The following is a 17,749-nucleotide window of genomic DNA, read 5'->3' as shown; positions in this document are numbered from 1 at the left end:
ATCCGGCCACTGAGACCACCCTCCAGAGGACATCTGTTCCCAGAATCACCTTTTACGCGTGTGTACAATGCTACAGCTAGCGCTTCACAAACAACTATCACTTCTGTTAACTGTCGGAGGGAGAGAGAGTGGACCCAGCGACCTTTGCACTTAGAGAACCTATCGGTTACATAAAACTAAGAGGAAATCTGTATCTTTTCTCTTTGCTCTTCGCCAAAACCCTATCGATTCATGAGAAGGAACAATTATCCTCATTCCACACCTAGTATCTTTTCCCTACAAAATGACAAAGAAGACGCTCTCAGAAGGCACACTTCCTGTCTCCGGCTTTTCTTTCCTTGGTGACCTGACCTCACGCATCTCCCCGCCTGCGCTGTGCAGCCTTTCTGCAGGGTGAGGCCAGAGCCGCCTTCTGCCCCGGTATTGGGTGCCCTGGCCTGACCTCAGGTCAGTGAGTATTGACCGATTGAGCAACTCTTCCTAATCTAAAGAACCCTATGGAAACCTTTCTGGAGTCTAATCACAGTGTTTACAGACTCCTAGGACCTGGCCTTTAACCTAAGGGATTATACCTCCGAGCTAAAACAAGACAGAATGTGAGGGCGGGTGGCAGATTGGGGTTCACCCAACCAGGTCTCTTCTAAGCAGAGCTGCTGCCTCCCCCTTGCTGTTCCCTTGTGGGTATTGCTTGTCGGGACCACATCACCTGTGATTCCCTGATGACGGCATCCACGGGAGTGTCCCTTTTTCCCTATGAAATATGGGCTCACGGGTATTGACTGGAAAAAACGCAAACGCCAGAACGTGAAATGGCAAGGAAAGCAACACTGTCTGCTTCCCTTTAGAGGAAAATAATGCTCTCTCTCACCTGGAGCTCACAGTTTCCACTTCATACCAAGGAGATGCTTCAAAGCTCAAGCTAGTGAGTCTAAAAGAAGTGTCCCCAATAGATTGTGCCTGGCCGTGCGCACGTTCTCCTAAATTGGAAGTCTGAGTTGGTTTATTAATTGAACGTAAGAAGGAGGAACATTAACTGGCAGAATCCTTTATTTTCCTATTTTAAAGAGAGGCTGCTATCATGCTAAAGTTATGTGAACCGAAATGAGGTATTTTAAGAAAGTTCAGGGTAGGAATAATGGGATGAACTACATGAAACCTAACATCTTCTGAAGCGACATGGAGAATAATATTGTGACATCCCTTAAAAGCTGAACGTCCCCCAGACTTCCTCCTGTCCATCCCTCCATCCTTCCTGTTTTGTTTGGTTTTTTCCCTTTTGCATGGGCTATGTTACTCTTTTTAGTTGTTGTGATTAATAGTATTTTCAGGCATCTTTTTACATCTCGTATACATATTTTTTGTTTAAGTCACATTCAACCTTTATTTATGAAAAACGGTGTACTGGCCAGATGTATAAATGCCTTTGCTCACACATAAGCTGGTGCTGTGCTGTTCTAGAAGGGGCTGGGGAGGGGAGCGGTCAGGGGGCCCCAGTGCTCCCCAGTCACGCTTTCTTCATGCCAAAGGAGTATTAGATAATGTTATGAACTTAGAAGGGGTTGAAATCTTGAATTCTGTTCAGGTGTTTTGATTCTGCTTCCTGCCAGCGTATACACGGAGTCTTAGCTGTAAACGTGTTGCAGCTCACATTGCCTTTTGTTTGATGGCCAGAGCCAGTCTTTGAGTTGGCGTGTGTTTTTGTGAGCTCTCCAAGTGCAGTTGGGGTGTCTGTGTTCTTTCATTCATCAGAAGAGAAGAATGGGTTCTACCTGGGCCAGGTTTGCAACAGGAGAGTGAATTCATCTCGCAGGGTGAATGAATTCAGATCTTGTACTCTGGCAGGACCCATCCGGCCTTAGAAAACACTCGGGTCGTTACAGCCTCCAGCCAGTAGAGGTCTGGCTACTCCAAGTGAGCGCTGTTCAAATCTTGTCTTGTTCATCTGCCCAAACCTTTAAAAAAAAAAAAAAAAAAGTGTGTGTGTTGAGGGGGAGGTTGGTAAACATTTTTTGTTTTTAAGTTACAGGGAAGTTTCCTCTCAACAGAACGCACAGGCCTGGCTGGGTTGCCCTTAGCCGGCGTTCCCACCAGTGGGTGACTGGTTTCAGTTATTTCTCTTTGGAAGAAGAGAAAGATCGGTCTTCTTTAGTCCTTAAGAGTGAATGTTGTTGAATGCTTACTTATATACAGCCAAGGATTCTTTTAATGTCCTTGGCAGTTCTCAGTATAGCTCAGGACTGTCTGGAGATAAAATTAGACCGACTCATCCGATTTTTTCTTGAATACTTTCTTGGAGCAAGTGACGGTTTATTCTTTTTGAGGGAAGGTAATGGTTTTTGTTCTTAGGATCTTCTGTCTGTTTCATTGTACTTTTCAAACATCTAAAGGTCACTTGTTGATACACTGCGTTACGCCAGAAGGCTGTTGAGGATTTTTGCTTTACTTTGTGTTTTGCTGTGTACGCTAAATGTCTGAAAGGACGACAGTTGACGTCACTTTTCTGTAAGGGACAAATATCTCTTGCTTTTTGGAGTGCTTTTAGATATTCATCTGGAAGTGTGACTCATCTTTATAAGATCTGCTTTCACTGTAAAACTCCCACTATCCGCGTCTAGAAGAATTTGGTTATTCAAGCCAATTCCTGGATTAGATGGCCTGAGAGGCTTTCAGGAGTCCGTTGGTGGATCTGACTTCGAGGCATTTTCTACTCTGGGGTTTTATTTCATATTTCTGATACTGGTGAGCATAACCCAGCTTTCTGAAGTCATGCACTTTGCTCCTTTAAAATTTGTGTGTAATAACTAGCTTTCTTTTCATTTATTTGTACATTTGAGACCAGTAACAACCAAACTGCTTTTTTCCATCTTCAAGATACGAAAGTTATTTTTCCACGTCCATTAACCTCGTGCATCGTCACCAGTTGTCACTCTTTGAGTTCCTGCATTCTCGTGGTTCTTGTTTCCCACTGGCTCTTATTGAGTGCTGATGTCATGTGTTTGGGACCAGATCTGACAAGGAAGCTGTATGATTCAATTGTCCAGTGGTGGTACTCTTAACAAAAGATGTCTTCCTTATCATTCCAAATCACCTAAAGAAACTATAATTATGTCTTACTCCGTAAATGATTAGAAGTCATTTTTACCCATACCTCAATTTTATGCATGTGCCTTAATTTAAGAAATGAAATATTTTTGCTCTTTAGCATGCTGGACTATGATACCGAGAACCTGAACTCTGAAGAAATCTATAGTTCTTTGCGTGGAGTGACAGAAGCCATCGAAAAGTTTAGTTTTCGAAGCCAGGAGGATCTGAATGAGCCCATTAAAAGAGACGGCAGGAAGGACTGTGATGTCGTGAGTACCCGCAGGCTAACAGGGCCATTCATCAGTGAGGGGGCGGTCACCACCCAGGCCGGTAGAGAGCTGTGTGTCCCTTAAGGGATACTCCTGAACGCTGACCGCGGGGATTACTGAACTCCAACATTATTTTTATCTCGTAGTTAGAATGGTATGATTTTAAGAGGCCCAAGGCAACTTTATGAAATTGCAGCAGCCCTCAGCTATCTTGGTGAAGAATGTTAAATGCCCTTTTTCTCAGCTGGCTTTCATTTATCCTGGACACGTTTTTGTTCCTCTGATATGATAAAAACAGTGAGCCTGCGCCCGACGCCAGCGTGGCTCTCCGTGAGCTGCAGCCTCCTGCAGAGGGGCAGAGTGGCGCAGGACAGATCTGCAGAGGAGACGATGTCACCCTCTGAGCACGGAGCCCACGAGGTCACGAGGCACTTGTCGGGTCAAGTAGGAGGTTGTCGTCTGAGAGGGGCCTGTGAGAAGGCAGAGGGGTGGGAGTGGGCACGGGGGGAGGGAGAGGGTGGGCGTGCCCTGGTGTTGGGGAGGCCCTGGGAAGAGAAGGGCCCTCACACCAGGGGGTGCACAGCCATCGTCCAGACTACTCTGGGGTCCCTGAAGAATCTGAAGGATTTTTAACCAGGGAAGAGCCATGGTCCCACGCACGTCTGAGGAGGGTCGCTGTCACTCTGCGATGGGGAGTGACCCAGGAGGGAGCTGGGTCGTGTAGCGCGTGAGCAGAAGCGGGAGAGCCGGAGAGTCCGGCAGGGACTGTTGAGGAAGTGCTGCTGCACCGCAGTGAGGTGATGTCACGGGGAGAAGAGGCGGTGTGGACCCCTGTGGAGCGCAGTGAGACATCCAAGCAGACGCAGCCATGGGCCTTCGGGTGCGCAGCCTGGAGTTGAGGCTGGCGATTTGGGCTGCAGGTGGAGGTTTGAGGGACACTGACTAGATGCTTGATGGTAACTGAAGAAAAGTAAGTGAAATCAGCCAAGTGGAGGAGGGTAAGGGCCGAATCCTCAGGAGCATCACCACGAAGGGAAAGACAGAAGAAGCGGGCTCAAGAAGGAGAGCAGAGGAGAACGTGGCGTCCTGGAATTTGAGGGGGGCTTTCGGGAAGGATGTTCCAGCCAAAGGGGTCTCGAGTCAGACGTGGACTGAAAGGGCTCCACTGGATCTTTTTTTTACTGTCTGCATTAAATAGTCTATTTTAATCTAGAATATTTAAACCACACACAGTTACTCACCGGTGTTTGGATGTAGGGCCAAGACCTTTTCTTTGAGATTGGGCCCCCGTCTGGACTTCCATCTTCTTTTTCTTAAATAGCTTTTAGACCTAATCACAGTCTGCAGTTTCCAGGGTTAGTTTCTCCGGGAGTCCATTGGGTGTTGTGAGCAGAGCTGAGAGCAGAGCTGGGAGTGGACACGAGGTCACAGTGGGCCGAGGGCCGACTCGAGCACAGGCTGGAGCGAGGAGGGGCCGACGGCGGGTGTGCAGTGGGAGAGACCTGGCCCGTGTGGCGAGAAAGGTGTTGGCTCTGCAGTGGGGGCAGTGGACAATTCATGGACACGGGTCCTTAAGGACGTGGGGAGGTGGCGAGACGGGGGCCCTGGGGGAGCGGGTTGGCCTTAGCCAACCGGCAGCGGGTTGGCCTTAGCCGGGAGAGGAGTGGGCCTGTGGGAGCAGGACTTGGAGGGTGTCCACGCTGGCAGCTCTGCTGTCCACGGGCAGCGCTTGTGCTGAGGAGACGGGAAAGGCTTCTGAAGTGCATGCGAGGAACTTGGGGTCGGGTGTGGTTCTGATCAGGGAAACAGAAGTCCTGCCAGGAACAGCAGAGGCCCCAGGAGAAGCTGGATGACGGAGGTGTATAGCCAGCATGTAAAGAAAAGAAGGAAGAAAAAACACCTTTAGAGAGAGCCACCATTAACACTTGGGTGTGCATCTTTCTATCCCCTTAGGTGTACCTGTACATGTCTGTGTGTGCAGGGGTGTATGGAGTGTGTTCTTTAAGGTAAAGCTGACTTCATAGGGTGCCTCCTGTGTGGTGTCATCTTTCATGTGCCTTCTTGTGGCTGGATGATAGTTCAGCGTAAGGATGTCCTCGGTGCCCTATTTGGGAACGTTTAAGTTGTTTCCAACTTTTCAAAGTATGAAAAAACACCATGCCGGATGTTGAAAGGAGTGGGGGGAAGGTGGAGAGAGCAGGCCCGTACCAGGATGGGGAAGCGGGGGGCCAGGAGGGGCTGCGGGACTGGCAGGGGGTGGCAGACGGGGCGCTGACGGGTCTCGGCTCAGAGGGGCGGGGAGGGGAAAAGGAAGAGTTGAGGAAGTCCAAAGTCAGCATCTTCGCCACTCGTCACCAAATGTTAGCTAAGAAGCCGCTATAAAAGTGCACTAAGTGTGGAAGAGTCAGGCACCCGCATCTCTCTGCTCAAGCTTGACCAGCGGGCCCAGTCTGGTCAGACAGAGTCCGTCAGGGCGCAGGTCACATCCAGGGGGAGGGTGGGTCACACAGGCAGAGACAGACACAAACGCGTGCATGTCCAGCCTTCCGGGCAGTTACAGAAATCCCACAGGCAGATTCTGAGATTCCATTTCTTTGTTTCAAGTAGAAATTAGAGCACTTGATGCCAGAAGGGACATAGGGAACGAGTGTAGTACTGATGGCCTGGAAAATTGATGCGGCTCTTTTGGAGCTCAGTGAAAAGGCATATTCAGCAAAAGCGATTTTAAGTTTCATATCCTTTATCCAAAAATCTAACTTCTGGCAATCTGCGCCGAGTAACAAACTTGACAAAAGGGAAGAAAGACGTTATTTACACAAAGTAGCTTATTTCAGCATTATTTATAATAGCAAGAAACAAAAACATTAAGGAAAACACAGAAGGGGAATCAGGCAGTAAATCTTATTAAAACACAAGAAATAGTGGTGTGATTAAACATTATGGCTGCAAAGTTTTTATTTACGTGGGACGTGCTGATCCTTTGAGGAAAGCAAAATATATGCTGTACTGTGCACTGTGATTCCCACTCTATAAAATCTGCATGCAGACTAAGACTGGGGTAATATACCGAGTTAAGAAAGTACGATTTTGTTGTTAAAAGTGATTAGTATTAGGAGTTTAGTTTTCTATTTTTCTTTTTTTTAATAAATAATTTTATTTATTTTTGGCTGCATTGGATTTTCGCTGCTGCGCGTGGGCTTTCTCTAGTTGTGGCGAGCGGGGGCTCCTTCTGGTTGCGGTGCACGGGCTTCCTCTCACTGCGGTGGCTTCTCTTGTTGCGGAGCACAGGCTCTAGGCACAAGGGCTTCAGTAGTTGTGGCTCTCGGGCCCTAGAGTGCAGGCTCAGTAGTTGTGGCACGTGGGCTCGGTAGCTGTGGCTTGTGGGCTCTAGAGCTCAGGCTCAGTAGTTGTGGCGCACGGGCTTAGTTGCTCCGTGGCATGTGGGGTCTTCCTGGACCAGGGCTCCAACCCACGTCCCCTGCATTGGCAGGCGGATTCTTAACCACTGCGCCACCAGGGAAGCCCTAGCTTTCTTTTTTGAATGTCTGAAGTTTTTAAACCCTTTCTCCTTTTATAAATAATCTTTTCATTATATTAGTCATATACGTTTTACTTTTAGAAGAGAGTTACAAAGAGAAAAAAATTAAAATCATCCATGAATCATCTTATACCGAGAGAAAACCCCTGTTAAGTCTCATTTTGTTCATGTTTGTACACATATTATATATTCTTTTATATCCTAACAGTTATATTAGGACAAAATCTTCTGGGTGGGATGTGTAAGAACCAAACGCATCCCAGCAGTTCCACTAGGTGTATATCCAAAGGAAATGAAAGAAGGGACTTGAACAGATATTTGTGTACCAGTGTTCAGAGTGGTGTTAGGCACAGTAGCCCAAAGGTGGAAGCAGCCCGAGTGTCCATCAACAAATAAACGGATAAACAAAACGTAGTGTGCACATGCAATAGAATATTATTCAGCCATAAAAAGGAATGTAATACTGACACGTTACAACGTGAATGGACCTTGAAAACATTATGCTAAGTGAAATAAGCCAGACATAGAAAGACAAACACTGTGTGATTCCACTTATATGATGTCCCTAGAACAGTCAAATTCATAGAGACAGAAAGTAGAACAGAGGTTTCCAGGGCTGGAAGGGGCAGGGAGTTATTATTTAATAGGTACAGAGTTTCGGTTGGGGAAGATGAAAAAGTTTTGCCCAAAGTATAACATAGTGGTAATGGTTACACCACATTGTGAACATGTTTAATGTCACTGGATTATACGCGTATGAATTACATGATTGACTTTTTAACATACATATATAAAACTACAATAAAAACCGCACAAAGGCATAAGCGTGGGTGACAGCGGTGCACCTTGTCAGCAGCACAAGTAAAAGGTGCCACAGGGCTCACCAGGGTGGTCTGGCTGCCTGGAAGTGGTTCCCCCACTGTCCTGTAGTCACGCGTCTGAGATGAGGGAAGTGACCGTTTTGCTCTGTCCCCTTCAGTCAGCCACACTTGCTCTGTTCCCTGCAAAGGGAGCCAGACAGGCCAGTGTGCACAGAAGAAAGGACCTCGGGGAGAGAAGGGGGTCAGAAACATGACACAAGGGCCAGGGGCCCAGAGGTTTCACTAGTTGAAGACAAAACTCAGCACATATCAGGAAAAACATTTTCAGACAATATTAAAGACCTGTTCTTTGACCAGTGTAAAGACCAGTTCTGAGAGTCAGAAATCCCCAAAGGAAAAGCCATCTGCCTGGGGGATGTCATGTTCTCCATAGTGAGACGTTTCACCACTTGAGGGGAATATAGCAGGGGACTCGTGGGTGGTGGGACCACTGTAGGTCTCGAGAGGGTCATCGGGGGAGCGTTTGTCCATGGCGTTGTGTCAGGGTGTCAGTGAGAAAACCCGTCCTGTCGGTGGTGAAGGAAGTTGGCTGGGGTGTTGTGGGCACCTGAGGTTCCTGGGGAACTGGGGGTGCCAGGTGTGCAGACTGCCTTCTCAAGGGCTCCTCAGAATTTCATGTCACTAATCTGTCAAAAATGAGTCAAATTAGTCAGCAAATGCAAAGTCAAACAGACATTCCTTGTAAACTAATGAATGAATAGATGAGAACATCAGCGTGTTCTGTCCCCTCTGAGGTAGCTTATGAGCTAGGTATTTACAAATGGAGGCACTAACAACCGTCCTTTTGTCAGTGGCCAGACTTCAAGTGAGAAATCTCTGGCTCTCCTAATAATTGTGAAGATTTAAAGGAAAAGTTTGAGACAAGCACTGAAAAGGAACTGACAGTGTGTTGTGCCCCAGGTGTCCCGCGACGGTGGCATCACCTCCCCCGCCACCGAGGGCCGGGGCGGCAGCGACGCAGTGGAAGGAGGCCGGACGGCTCTGGACAACAAGACCTCCCTCCTCAACACCCAGCCCCCGCGTGCCTTCCCGGGGCCACGGGCGCGGGACTACAGCCCCTACCCCTACTCGGACACCATCAGCAGCTACGACAAGACGGCCCTGAAGGAGGCTGTGTTCGACGATGACATGGAGCAGCTGCGAGACGGTCTGTCTCTCCCGGTGCCACTCCCACCCCCCACCCCCCAACCAGGGCAGCTCTGGGCACGCGAGGGTGGACTGGGGGCCTGCTCTGCTCAGTCGTCTGTGTGCCTGGGCGCGGGGGCACACAGAGGATCCATGGGGAAGGCCTTGTGAGGAACCACGACCCGGGCGGCGGTGAGAGCGGGGCGTGGGCAATGGGGCGCCCAGGTGCAGCCTCTGGTGTGCGCTTTCCCGTCCAGCTCTGTGGCCGGGAGGCCCGGACCCCTGTTGGGTGGCTTCCCGCTGCTCTCTCAGCAGCATTTGAGCCAGGTCTCCCGAGCTGCTTGTGTCACCTTCGGTGCTGTGGGTGGGGAGGGGATCTAACCTGCCCTGGGCACCTGCGTGGTGTGTGCTGGCTGCTGAGACAGGGATCATTCCCATCATACGGGTTAGGAAACTGAGGTCCAGAAAGGTGAAGTTACTGCCCCAAGTATAATAACACACTTGATATGGAGCAGAACTGGTCTGGGTTTTTTTCTGACACTTGTGTTAAGACCAGTGTCCATTACTGAGTAACAAGTGAGTGAGTACCTATTGCTATGAAGTATTTTTATCTGGAAGTTATTTTTTTCTCTTTTCACCTCACTGGCGTGTTCATGTGTTCTGGTTTATTTCAACTTAATAATTAATTTAAAAAATCTTATATATGTATACTTTGTTTCCAAGCCTGCTATTTTATGTTGTTTTCAATTTTGAATGAAGAATTATATTAGGACCTTAAATCAGAATTCTAAGCAGTTAACATTCAGTGAAGGCCTACTGTGTGTCACAAAGGTTGTGGCTTGCCAGGGCTGGTTGTGCAGGGAAACGAGACACAGCCCCCGGCCCCAGAGTGCAAGGCCCCGTCAGGGGAAACAGGCTCATCGTGGTGGCAGGCGTAGAGGCGAGGGCCATGTTAGCAGTGGCTGCTGGATCCAGGGGAACATGAAAGGAAGAAAACTGCGCTCTCGGTGGATCAGGCAGTGATGGGACCCTAAGACAGAAGAGAAGGCCTTCCACGGTCTGAAAGCACAAGTAGCTTCGGGGCTTGAGAGCGTGACCCCTTGGCTGTTGATTGCTACTTGCCAGTGGGGAGCAGGTCGGTCTGTACCCAGCCGTCCATCTGCTGGGCAGGAGGCTGGTGGTGGAGGGTTGACTTGGACTTGCGCTGCCTAGGAGTTGTGGACCGTTGCCTTTCTTTGCTCATAGAGCTGGCACAGCGTTTAACTTACCCAGTTGTTGGTCTTGTTTAAGACAGACTGGAGATTGAGATGTTGGCTGTAATTTATCCACTAACCATATGCTAAAAGGCGTAAAGGAAAAGGTAGGATGGCAGGGGCGGAGATGAGAGGGTTCTTGAAGACGTCAACTTTCTCATTCTTAGAAGCTAAAGAAATATGTGAGTACAAATTTAGGTTCCTAATGATTTGTCTTTGTTTTTTCATCCTTTCTACTTAAAGTGAATATTCAGAGTTGAGGTCTCTTAAAACGGGGGTCCCCACCCCCTGGGCCATGGACCGGTACCAGTCCGTGGCCTGTTAGGAACCGGGCCGCACAGCAGGACACGTGAGCGACGGGCGAGCGAGCGAGGCTTCATCTGCTTCCCATCGCTCACGTCACTGCCTGGACCATCCCCCACCCCCAGCCCCGGTCCGGGGAAAAATTGTCTTCCACGAAACCGGTCCCTGGTTCCAAAAAGGTTGGGGACCACTGTCTTAAAAGAACACAGAAAGAGAAAGGATATGTCCCTCTTCCATATAAACCACACCCAAGTCCCTGCAAGCAGTTACGCTACGTGATGTTGGCAGGCCTGGCCGTCTGTGAAATAGGAGGGAAAGAGGCCGGTCAGGTCGGGAAGGGCGCTGCGTGTTGGTCCCGGAGCACTGGACACCTGTTCTCACCCGTTCTCACAGTTAACCTGGCTAGGTGACCTGCTGGGGGTGTGACGTGAGGCCAGCGCCCAGCGCGGCCCACCTCCTGGAGTCAGGAGGGCGGGGGTGCTGAGCATCTGTCTTGTGTCCCCCAAGTGCCCATTGACCACTCGGACCTGGTGGCGGACCTCCTGAAAGAGCTGTCCAACCACAACGAGCGGGTGGAGGAGCGCAAGGGCGCCCTGCTGGAGCTGCTCAAGATCGCGCGCGAGGACAGCCTGGGTGTCTGGGAGGAGCACTTCAAGACTGTCCTGCTACTGCTGCTGGAGACGCTGGGGGACAAGGACGTGAGTGACCCCCCTCCCCTCCCCCCTCTCTCCCTCCCTTTCACTCCCCTCTCTTCCCCTCCCCTCCCTCCTCCCTCCCCTCCCCCTCCCCCTCTCTCCCCCTCCCCTCCCTCCTCCCTCCCCTCCCCCTACCCCTCTCTCCCTCCCCTTCCCTCCCTCTCCCCTCCCCCCACCTCCGTCCCTCTCCCCTCCCCCGCCTCCCTCCCCTCCCTCTCTCCCCCTCTCCCCTCCCCCTCCCTCCCCTCCCCCTACCCCTCTCTCCCTCCCCTTCCCTCCCTCTCCCCTCCCCCCACCTCCGTCCCTCTCCCCTCCCCCGCCTCCCTCCCCTCCCTCTCTCCCCCTCTCCCCTCCCCCTCCCTCCTCTCCCCCTCCCCCTCTCCCCTCCCCTTCCCTTCCCCCTACCCCCTCTATCCCTCTCCCCTCCCCCTCTCCCCTCCCCTCCCTCTCTCCCCCTCCCTCCCACTCCCTCCCCCCTCTCCCCTCCCCCCACCTCCCTCCCCCTCCCTCTCTCCCCCTCCCCCTCCCTCCCACTCCCTCCCCCCTCCCCTCCTGGGTGGCCAGGCCTGGGCCCACAGCTCCCCTCCACTCCTGTGCTGTGCTTCCTGTTGGCACCAAGACAGCTTTCAGGTTTTCTGGACCCAGTCAGTTAGCGGAGACAGGCCCCATCCTGGCCTCCACGCAGGTTTTTCTGTTATTGGGTTTGTAGTCGTTGAGGGAGACGTGCTCCCTCTTTGGTCCCTTTCACAAAATTTCTTAAGACTTTGCTAGTGTAGGAATGTGGCTTGTTGTTTTATGATGGGGTTTTCTTCCTTAGGAGTTTTATTTATGCTTCACACGCAGTTGAGAAATCAGAGGCTCACTTTTGGAAGACCATACGAAACCCTACTAAAGGCGCCTTCCCTGGGGCTCTGTGTTGGTTCACTCCTGCATTGTTAACCGTTCCAGCGACAGGTCCCAGAAGCAGAGATCATTACTGTTTTCTGTTATCGTCCATTATTATTTTTAACGTAGAAAGCTGTCTCCATGCGGTGGCACTTGAATGTGACTCTTCAAGGCGTGAGCACCCTGATCAGAGGCCCACCTCCCCCCCACCCCCGCCTGCTGTGCAGCCGCTCCCTTGTGTGTGTGGCAGCAGGAGTAAATGTTAGGACTTCCCTGGATTAAAGTCTAGAAGTAAAACTCCATCTCTGTGCTCCAGGCTTCGTGTAGGTCAGCAGAAGCACAAGTACAGGAAGTGTGGTGAACAGCTCAAGGGGTAGGACCAGACAGATTTCGAGGAAGTTGGGCACGGCCCAGGGCAGAGGTCGTGCCCAGGTCACGTTGATGGTGATCTTAATGGAAGACAGGTGAGCAGAGGCTGGCGAATGTCGTGGTGACTCCAGTTGCTCTCGGGTGCTTAGGGACGCATGGTTTGGTGTGGGGTTAATCAAGGTAGAAGAACGGCGATGACTTTTCTTAAGACAAAGTACCTGTTGGCACCTGAAGCGCTTCTAGTGGTTGGCCTTGTCAGGAGGAGAAACGATGCCATGGAGAGGGCAGGGGGTGGCGTGTGAGCCTGTGGCTGGTGCAGGTGAGTGGCAGAGAATCAGAATGTTCTGTCTGGTGTAAACCCCATTCTCTGTTGTTGAGATTAGGGGTCTGTTTGGAATGGCTTTCCTCCATACTCATGACTCAGGCCTCAAGTAGCTGGAGTTCTGTACACGTTCCCCTCGCCCATGACCTGCTCACGTAGAAGGTCAGGAATATCGGCAGGTCTCCCACTGTCCTGAGAGAGTCCACTGTCTGACAGGTCGTGTCGATGAAACATGTAGGTGCCCTTTACATAGGGCATAGGGCTGTCCTTTTACATAGTTTACAGATACACACCTGAGCCTCAGAAAATCCGGAGCCGCCCCCCGGGAGACTGATAGTGAACTTACCAGTCGTCCTCATTTGGTCTCATTCAGGAAGCCTTCCTGGGGTCCCTCTCAGGTGCCGGGTCCCGGGATGTCCCCGCAGGCACAGCGCCCACCCTCGTGGGAGCCTCCGTCCAGGAAGCCTGGCGTCCATGTCACAGTGCCTGCAGGGCGCTAGGGACCCAGGCCTGGGAGCCGGTCTCGGGGCCCCGCTGGCCATGTGCGCAGAGAGGCGCCGCGAGGCGTTTGCTGATGTCCGTCTCTCCTCTGCCCCAGCACTCCATCCGCGCGCTGGCACTCAGGGTGCTGCGGGAGACCTTGAGAAGCCAGCCAGCAAGGTTTAAACACTACGCGGAGCTGACGATCATGAAGACGCTGGAAGCCCACAAAGACTCCCACAAGGAGGTGAGCCAGCCTCTGGCGCACAGCCCTGCCGCCGCGGGGTCTGAGCAGCGCTGCGGGCCCAGTGCCCCGGCGGCAGGGCTCTCCGAGCCTGAGCCTCATCTGGGCGGGTCTGCCCTTTCCCCTGCGGTCAGGGTGGGGATGGAGATGTGCAAGCCTCGCTCTGGGCCCTCGGCCAGGCTCCCTCACCCGCAGGGCCCCACTCTCCTCGAGGGACTGTCACCCCACCGCCGCCCACGGGAGAGCTAGGTGAGGCCGGAGCGTGCGGGCGGGCTCCCCCTACAGGCTCGAAGGACTGGAGGCAGCCCGCCCGCTCTGCGGGCTCCGGACGCGTGAGGCATCCGCACTCTCCTCGGGCTCCCGTCACGGGGCAGGGAGGGCGCGGTTCTGGGCCCGACGCGTGTGCACGCAGAGGACAGTCCGTGGGTCCTCGTCCAGTTGCTTGCTGGACTGTCCCGGGGCCTGCCGCCCACAGTCCTCTGCGTATCGAGACATGGGAGGTGGGGTGGGTGGAGCGCCCTAAAGGGAGATGGTTTCAGGGACGCCTGCCAGTGAAAGGCACTGTGGCAAACAACCGTCTAGTTCCAAGTTTGGAAAACTTAACTTGGCGAAACAGTGGGTTTGACCCCGAAGTGAGACATAAGCATGTGTCAGTTCAATCTTTTGGCTCCCGTGTGACTCTCACGAGCACAGCCGTGGATTAAAGGAACTGTGATTAGAGCAGTTCTTCTCTTCACAGCGAGAATCAGACCCTGAATCATGGCTTTTTCCTCTGTTCAGCAGTTACGTGGCTACTGAACAGAGGCCGGTCTGGCCCCCTCAGGTTCCCACCACAACTGCAGGCTCAGCGAGGTTGAGGGCGTCCCTCTGGCCGGGCATCTCTCCACCCAGCAGTCCTAGTGCCACACAGGTGCATGAATGATGGGTGTGTGTGCAAACCACTCACTCACACTTCCGGGATCCAGCTTGGTTGCCTGATGGCGACAGCACCTACTCGTGTTTGAACAAAACGCTTTCCACTTCAGATAACTCATTTGAAAAATGTGAGGACCAGGTAAGCTAACAGTAGTCACCGTAATTATTCCCAGGTGAGGAAGAAGGTCCAGGAGGTCCCATCCTTTGTCAGGTGATGCACACGTGGCAGTTCCTGGCAGAACCAAGTTGTGAACCAGGTCGTGTGTCTTTTAAGGGGCAACTGGTCTGTGCTGACTCTTTTTTTTTTTTTTTTTTTAACCACGATAGCTTCTCCTTAATGAGAATACATGATGAAAAAAATGACATGAAATGGACGTTCTTTTACATACATACGATGTCAGTTGTTTTCAGAGGGGAGGACATATTGAGACTGTGACTCTGAGGTGAAACAAAGCCACCTGCACGGTGTGGCGGTCACTAGCCATCCCCTTGGCAGACGTCTGTCTTTACAGTGGCCGTCCTGATCGTAACCTCCAGGATTTGGACGGTGGACCCGGAGAAGTATACGTTACCAGAAGTTGCTCTTTACTGTTTACGTGAGAGATCCTGTTGTTTTCCCCTGCAAAGCGAGAGACTGAGGAGAGAACGTTCTTCACTTTGAAGTCCTTTAGGTTGCATAAGGGACACAAGCAGAAAACGCCTGCTGCTTAAAGCAAACGTAGCAGCACTCAGTTGCCGTGGAATTCTTGTAACCCAAGGGTCTCCACGCGGCTGTCACTGATTTCCTGATAAGCTGGTTGAGGGAACACTGTGTTCTGAAATGAGTGCGGTTACTGGCAGGCCTCCCCTGCTTTGCATGCTTTCAGACTCACCTTGACTTGGTGCCCTTGTCGTTTTCCTTATGAAACTTCACGCTGTCACTTTGCCCGAAGCTTCTAACTTGGGCACCTGTATGTTTTGGTGTTAGGTATCGTTTTCGTTTTTGTTTTTCTTTTCCTTTAAAACTCTTCCATGTGATCTTTCTCTGGCTTTGCCAATCCGCGTTTGTTTTTAGGCCGGATAGTTAGACGCACAGGGTCTGTGTGGTAGCCGTTGTGCTGGCATATCCCACACAGTATGTCTCTGGTTGCTACGTTTTCTCGTCTGCACATGCAAACATCATTCCCACATTTATTGGCTGGAAAGGAGCCGAAGTGTTTCTAGACCCGGTTACTAGTCAGACAGGGGCCAGTCTCTCTTCCCGTCTAAACTGGCACTCCCAAAGTGTGCTCCTCCCGGCGACAGCTCTGGGCACCTCCTTCTCGTTACAGCTAGTTGGTTTTGTGTCCACAGGCAAAACCCGGGCTTTGGCAGATGAAGGAGTTGGACCGGCAGGTGGACACAGAGCGGCTGTGAGAGCGCTTGTCACCAGACATGTCTTTCCTTGGCCGCTGTGGCCGGGGCCCCGCCAGCGTGCGCACTGTAGTTCTGGCCGCGGGGCTGTAGCAATGAAGCACTTCTTGAAATGCAGTTTCTATAAGTTGAAAGGTGTCATAAGGCCCTTAGGGAAGATGCATAAAGCAGGGCTGAGGATAAGATGGCTTGTTTGTCACCGATAAGCCAGGGACTGTGTTCCCAGGGTCTTTAACAGGAGCTATGAGTGCAAGACACTTTTGTCACACGCTGACACGTGCCGGGCACTAAATCTGTCTCAGGCATCATTCATCATAAGCTAACGGAGATGTTTTACAATAAGCAAGATAGAGGATTCGGGTACCGGTTTAAAGTTTTTATTTTAAAAGTTGGTATTGGGAATTCCCTGGTGGTCCAGTGGTTCGGACTTAGCGCTTTCACTGCCGAGGGCCTGGGTTCGATCCCTTGGTCGGGGAACTAAGATCCCATAAACCTCGCAGCGTGGCCCAAAAAGTAATTAAATAAATAATTAAAAGTTGGTGTTTGTCCGGTTAGACAGTTTTCATATTTCCTATTTGAATAAGTAAATCTCTTTCATTGTCTAGCTCCTTATTTTTATCTTTTTAGTAAATAAAATTTGCTTTTGAGTTTCAGTAGCTCATTAATGAAGTTACTATGGTATACCATAGTGTTAGCTTTTAGCAAACATCCGAAGGGGCGAAGGGCTTGATAGTGACCTTTTAAAATCTTACGCCCCCTTTTCTGTTTTTCAAGAAACAACTCCATTAATGTTAACACTTTTTATCTGAGAACTTGAAATCCGTTTGTTGGGGCTGGTACAGAACCTCTCCTTCAATGATTATGAGAAGATTTAGAGCTAAGAAGAGCACTGATACTCCGCATGCGATTCTGGGGTCAGTGGGAGCGCGAATCTAGAGGGGGAAAGCCTGGTTTTCGGTCCAGCATCCGACCTCCAGCCCAGCTGTCGGTTTGATCCCTTCTGTCTAAGCCTGTGTAGCGTGGCCGCCTCGAGAATCAGACACGGGACATGGAAGCATGCTTCTAACACCGTCAGGCACTGTACCAGTATTGCTGCGTAAAGCCGTCTTCAGACATCCGTACCGTCTCAGAGGCACTCGTTTCAGTAGCTGCTGCTCCCAGGCACTGCGGCTTACACGCGGTACCCAGAGTGCTGGGGTCCTTGCTCGCCGTTCTGTTTAAACTTGAGAGGAGCACCAACTCTGTTTCTTTGAAGATGTTCTATACTTGAGACTTTTTGCTGACCTCGGCCACGTTAATGAATATTCCATTACATTTTCCTGTTAAAAAGAGGAAAATATCAGCTTCGTTTTATGTCACTCCAGGAGGTCACCAGACATTTCTTGCCCCACAGCAGCCTTGGTGTTTAAGGCATCAGAATCCAGCCTCAGGTGGTTTGGCTTGTTTGGGGAAGTTTGAGTCTCAGGTAAATATGAAACAACCACTGTTACATCTCCCGGGGTTTTATTTTGAAATCATTTCTAATTAGTTTTATGATTGCAAGGAATTAAAAAAGCAAAGCCAGACTAAATTTATTTTTACAATAGAACTTTTCGGGGACCTCTTGGCAAATATCACAGCCTGAGCAAAGCAGCGTGTCAGAGAGAAAGCACTTTAGCGAGCTGACGTTGTGCTTCAAATACCAATTAGAATCACTCTCTGACCATGGCTCACCCAGGCCCCGTGCATCTGGAGTGGCCCTGAGAAGCCTCTCGGGGCAGCGGCCGTGTGTCAGTGGGTTCTGAAGAACAGTGCATTGTGTGAGCGTAGAAAGATTATTTCACCTCTCTGGACCTTGGGTTTCTAATCTGTTAGCCCAGGGAGTGGACTGCATGCTTATCTGTGTGTCATCCGGCCTCAGGATAATGGAGGAGGCTGCTGAGTAACAAACCTCAACTTTTCTAGATTCTAAGTCTCCAGTCTTCTTTGGGCCCAGTCTTGGGATATAGCCAGAG

General features: G+C 51.0%; 1 protein-coding gene across 6 annotated transcripts in view; it reads left to right on the top strand.

Moving 5' to 3' along the window:
* The window catches only part of CLASP1 (cytoplasmic linker associated protein 1), a 268,179-nt gene that overhangs the window by 227,518 nt on the left and 22,912 nt on the right, over positions 1-17,749 (top strand). For 5 of the 6 annotated variants that reach the window (XM_082658008.1, XM_082658009.1, XM_082658007.1 and 2 more), the window contains 4 exons: positions 3,203-3,353; positions 8,673-8,919; positions 10,961-11,151; positions 13,323-13,451. In XM_082658008.1, the coding sequence (XP_082514134.1) occupies positions 3,203-3,353; positions 8,673-8,919; positions 10,961-11,151; positions 13,323-13,451 (718 nt within the window). Of the gene's footprint in view, positions 1-3,202; positions 3,354-8,672; positions 8,920-10,960; positions 11,152-12,349; positions 12,402-13,322; positions 13,452-17,749 lie in introns of those variants that run through there. The other variant, XM_082658010.1, reaches the window with a different exon arrangement.

This window comes from Grampus griseus (assembly GCF_964374135.1).
Source record: "Grampus griseus genome assembly, chromosome: 7".
NCBI classification, from domain to species: Eukaryota; Metazoa; Chordata; class Mammalia; order Artiodactyla; family Delphinidae; genus Grampus; species Grampus griseus.
Note: the sequence above shows the minus strand (reverse complement) of the source record. Positions and strands in the feature narration are given on the sequence as shown.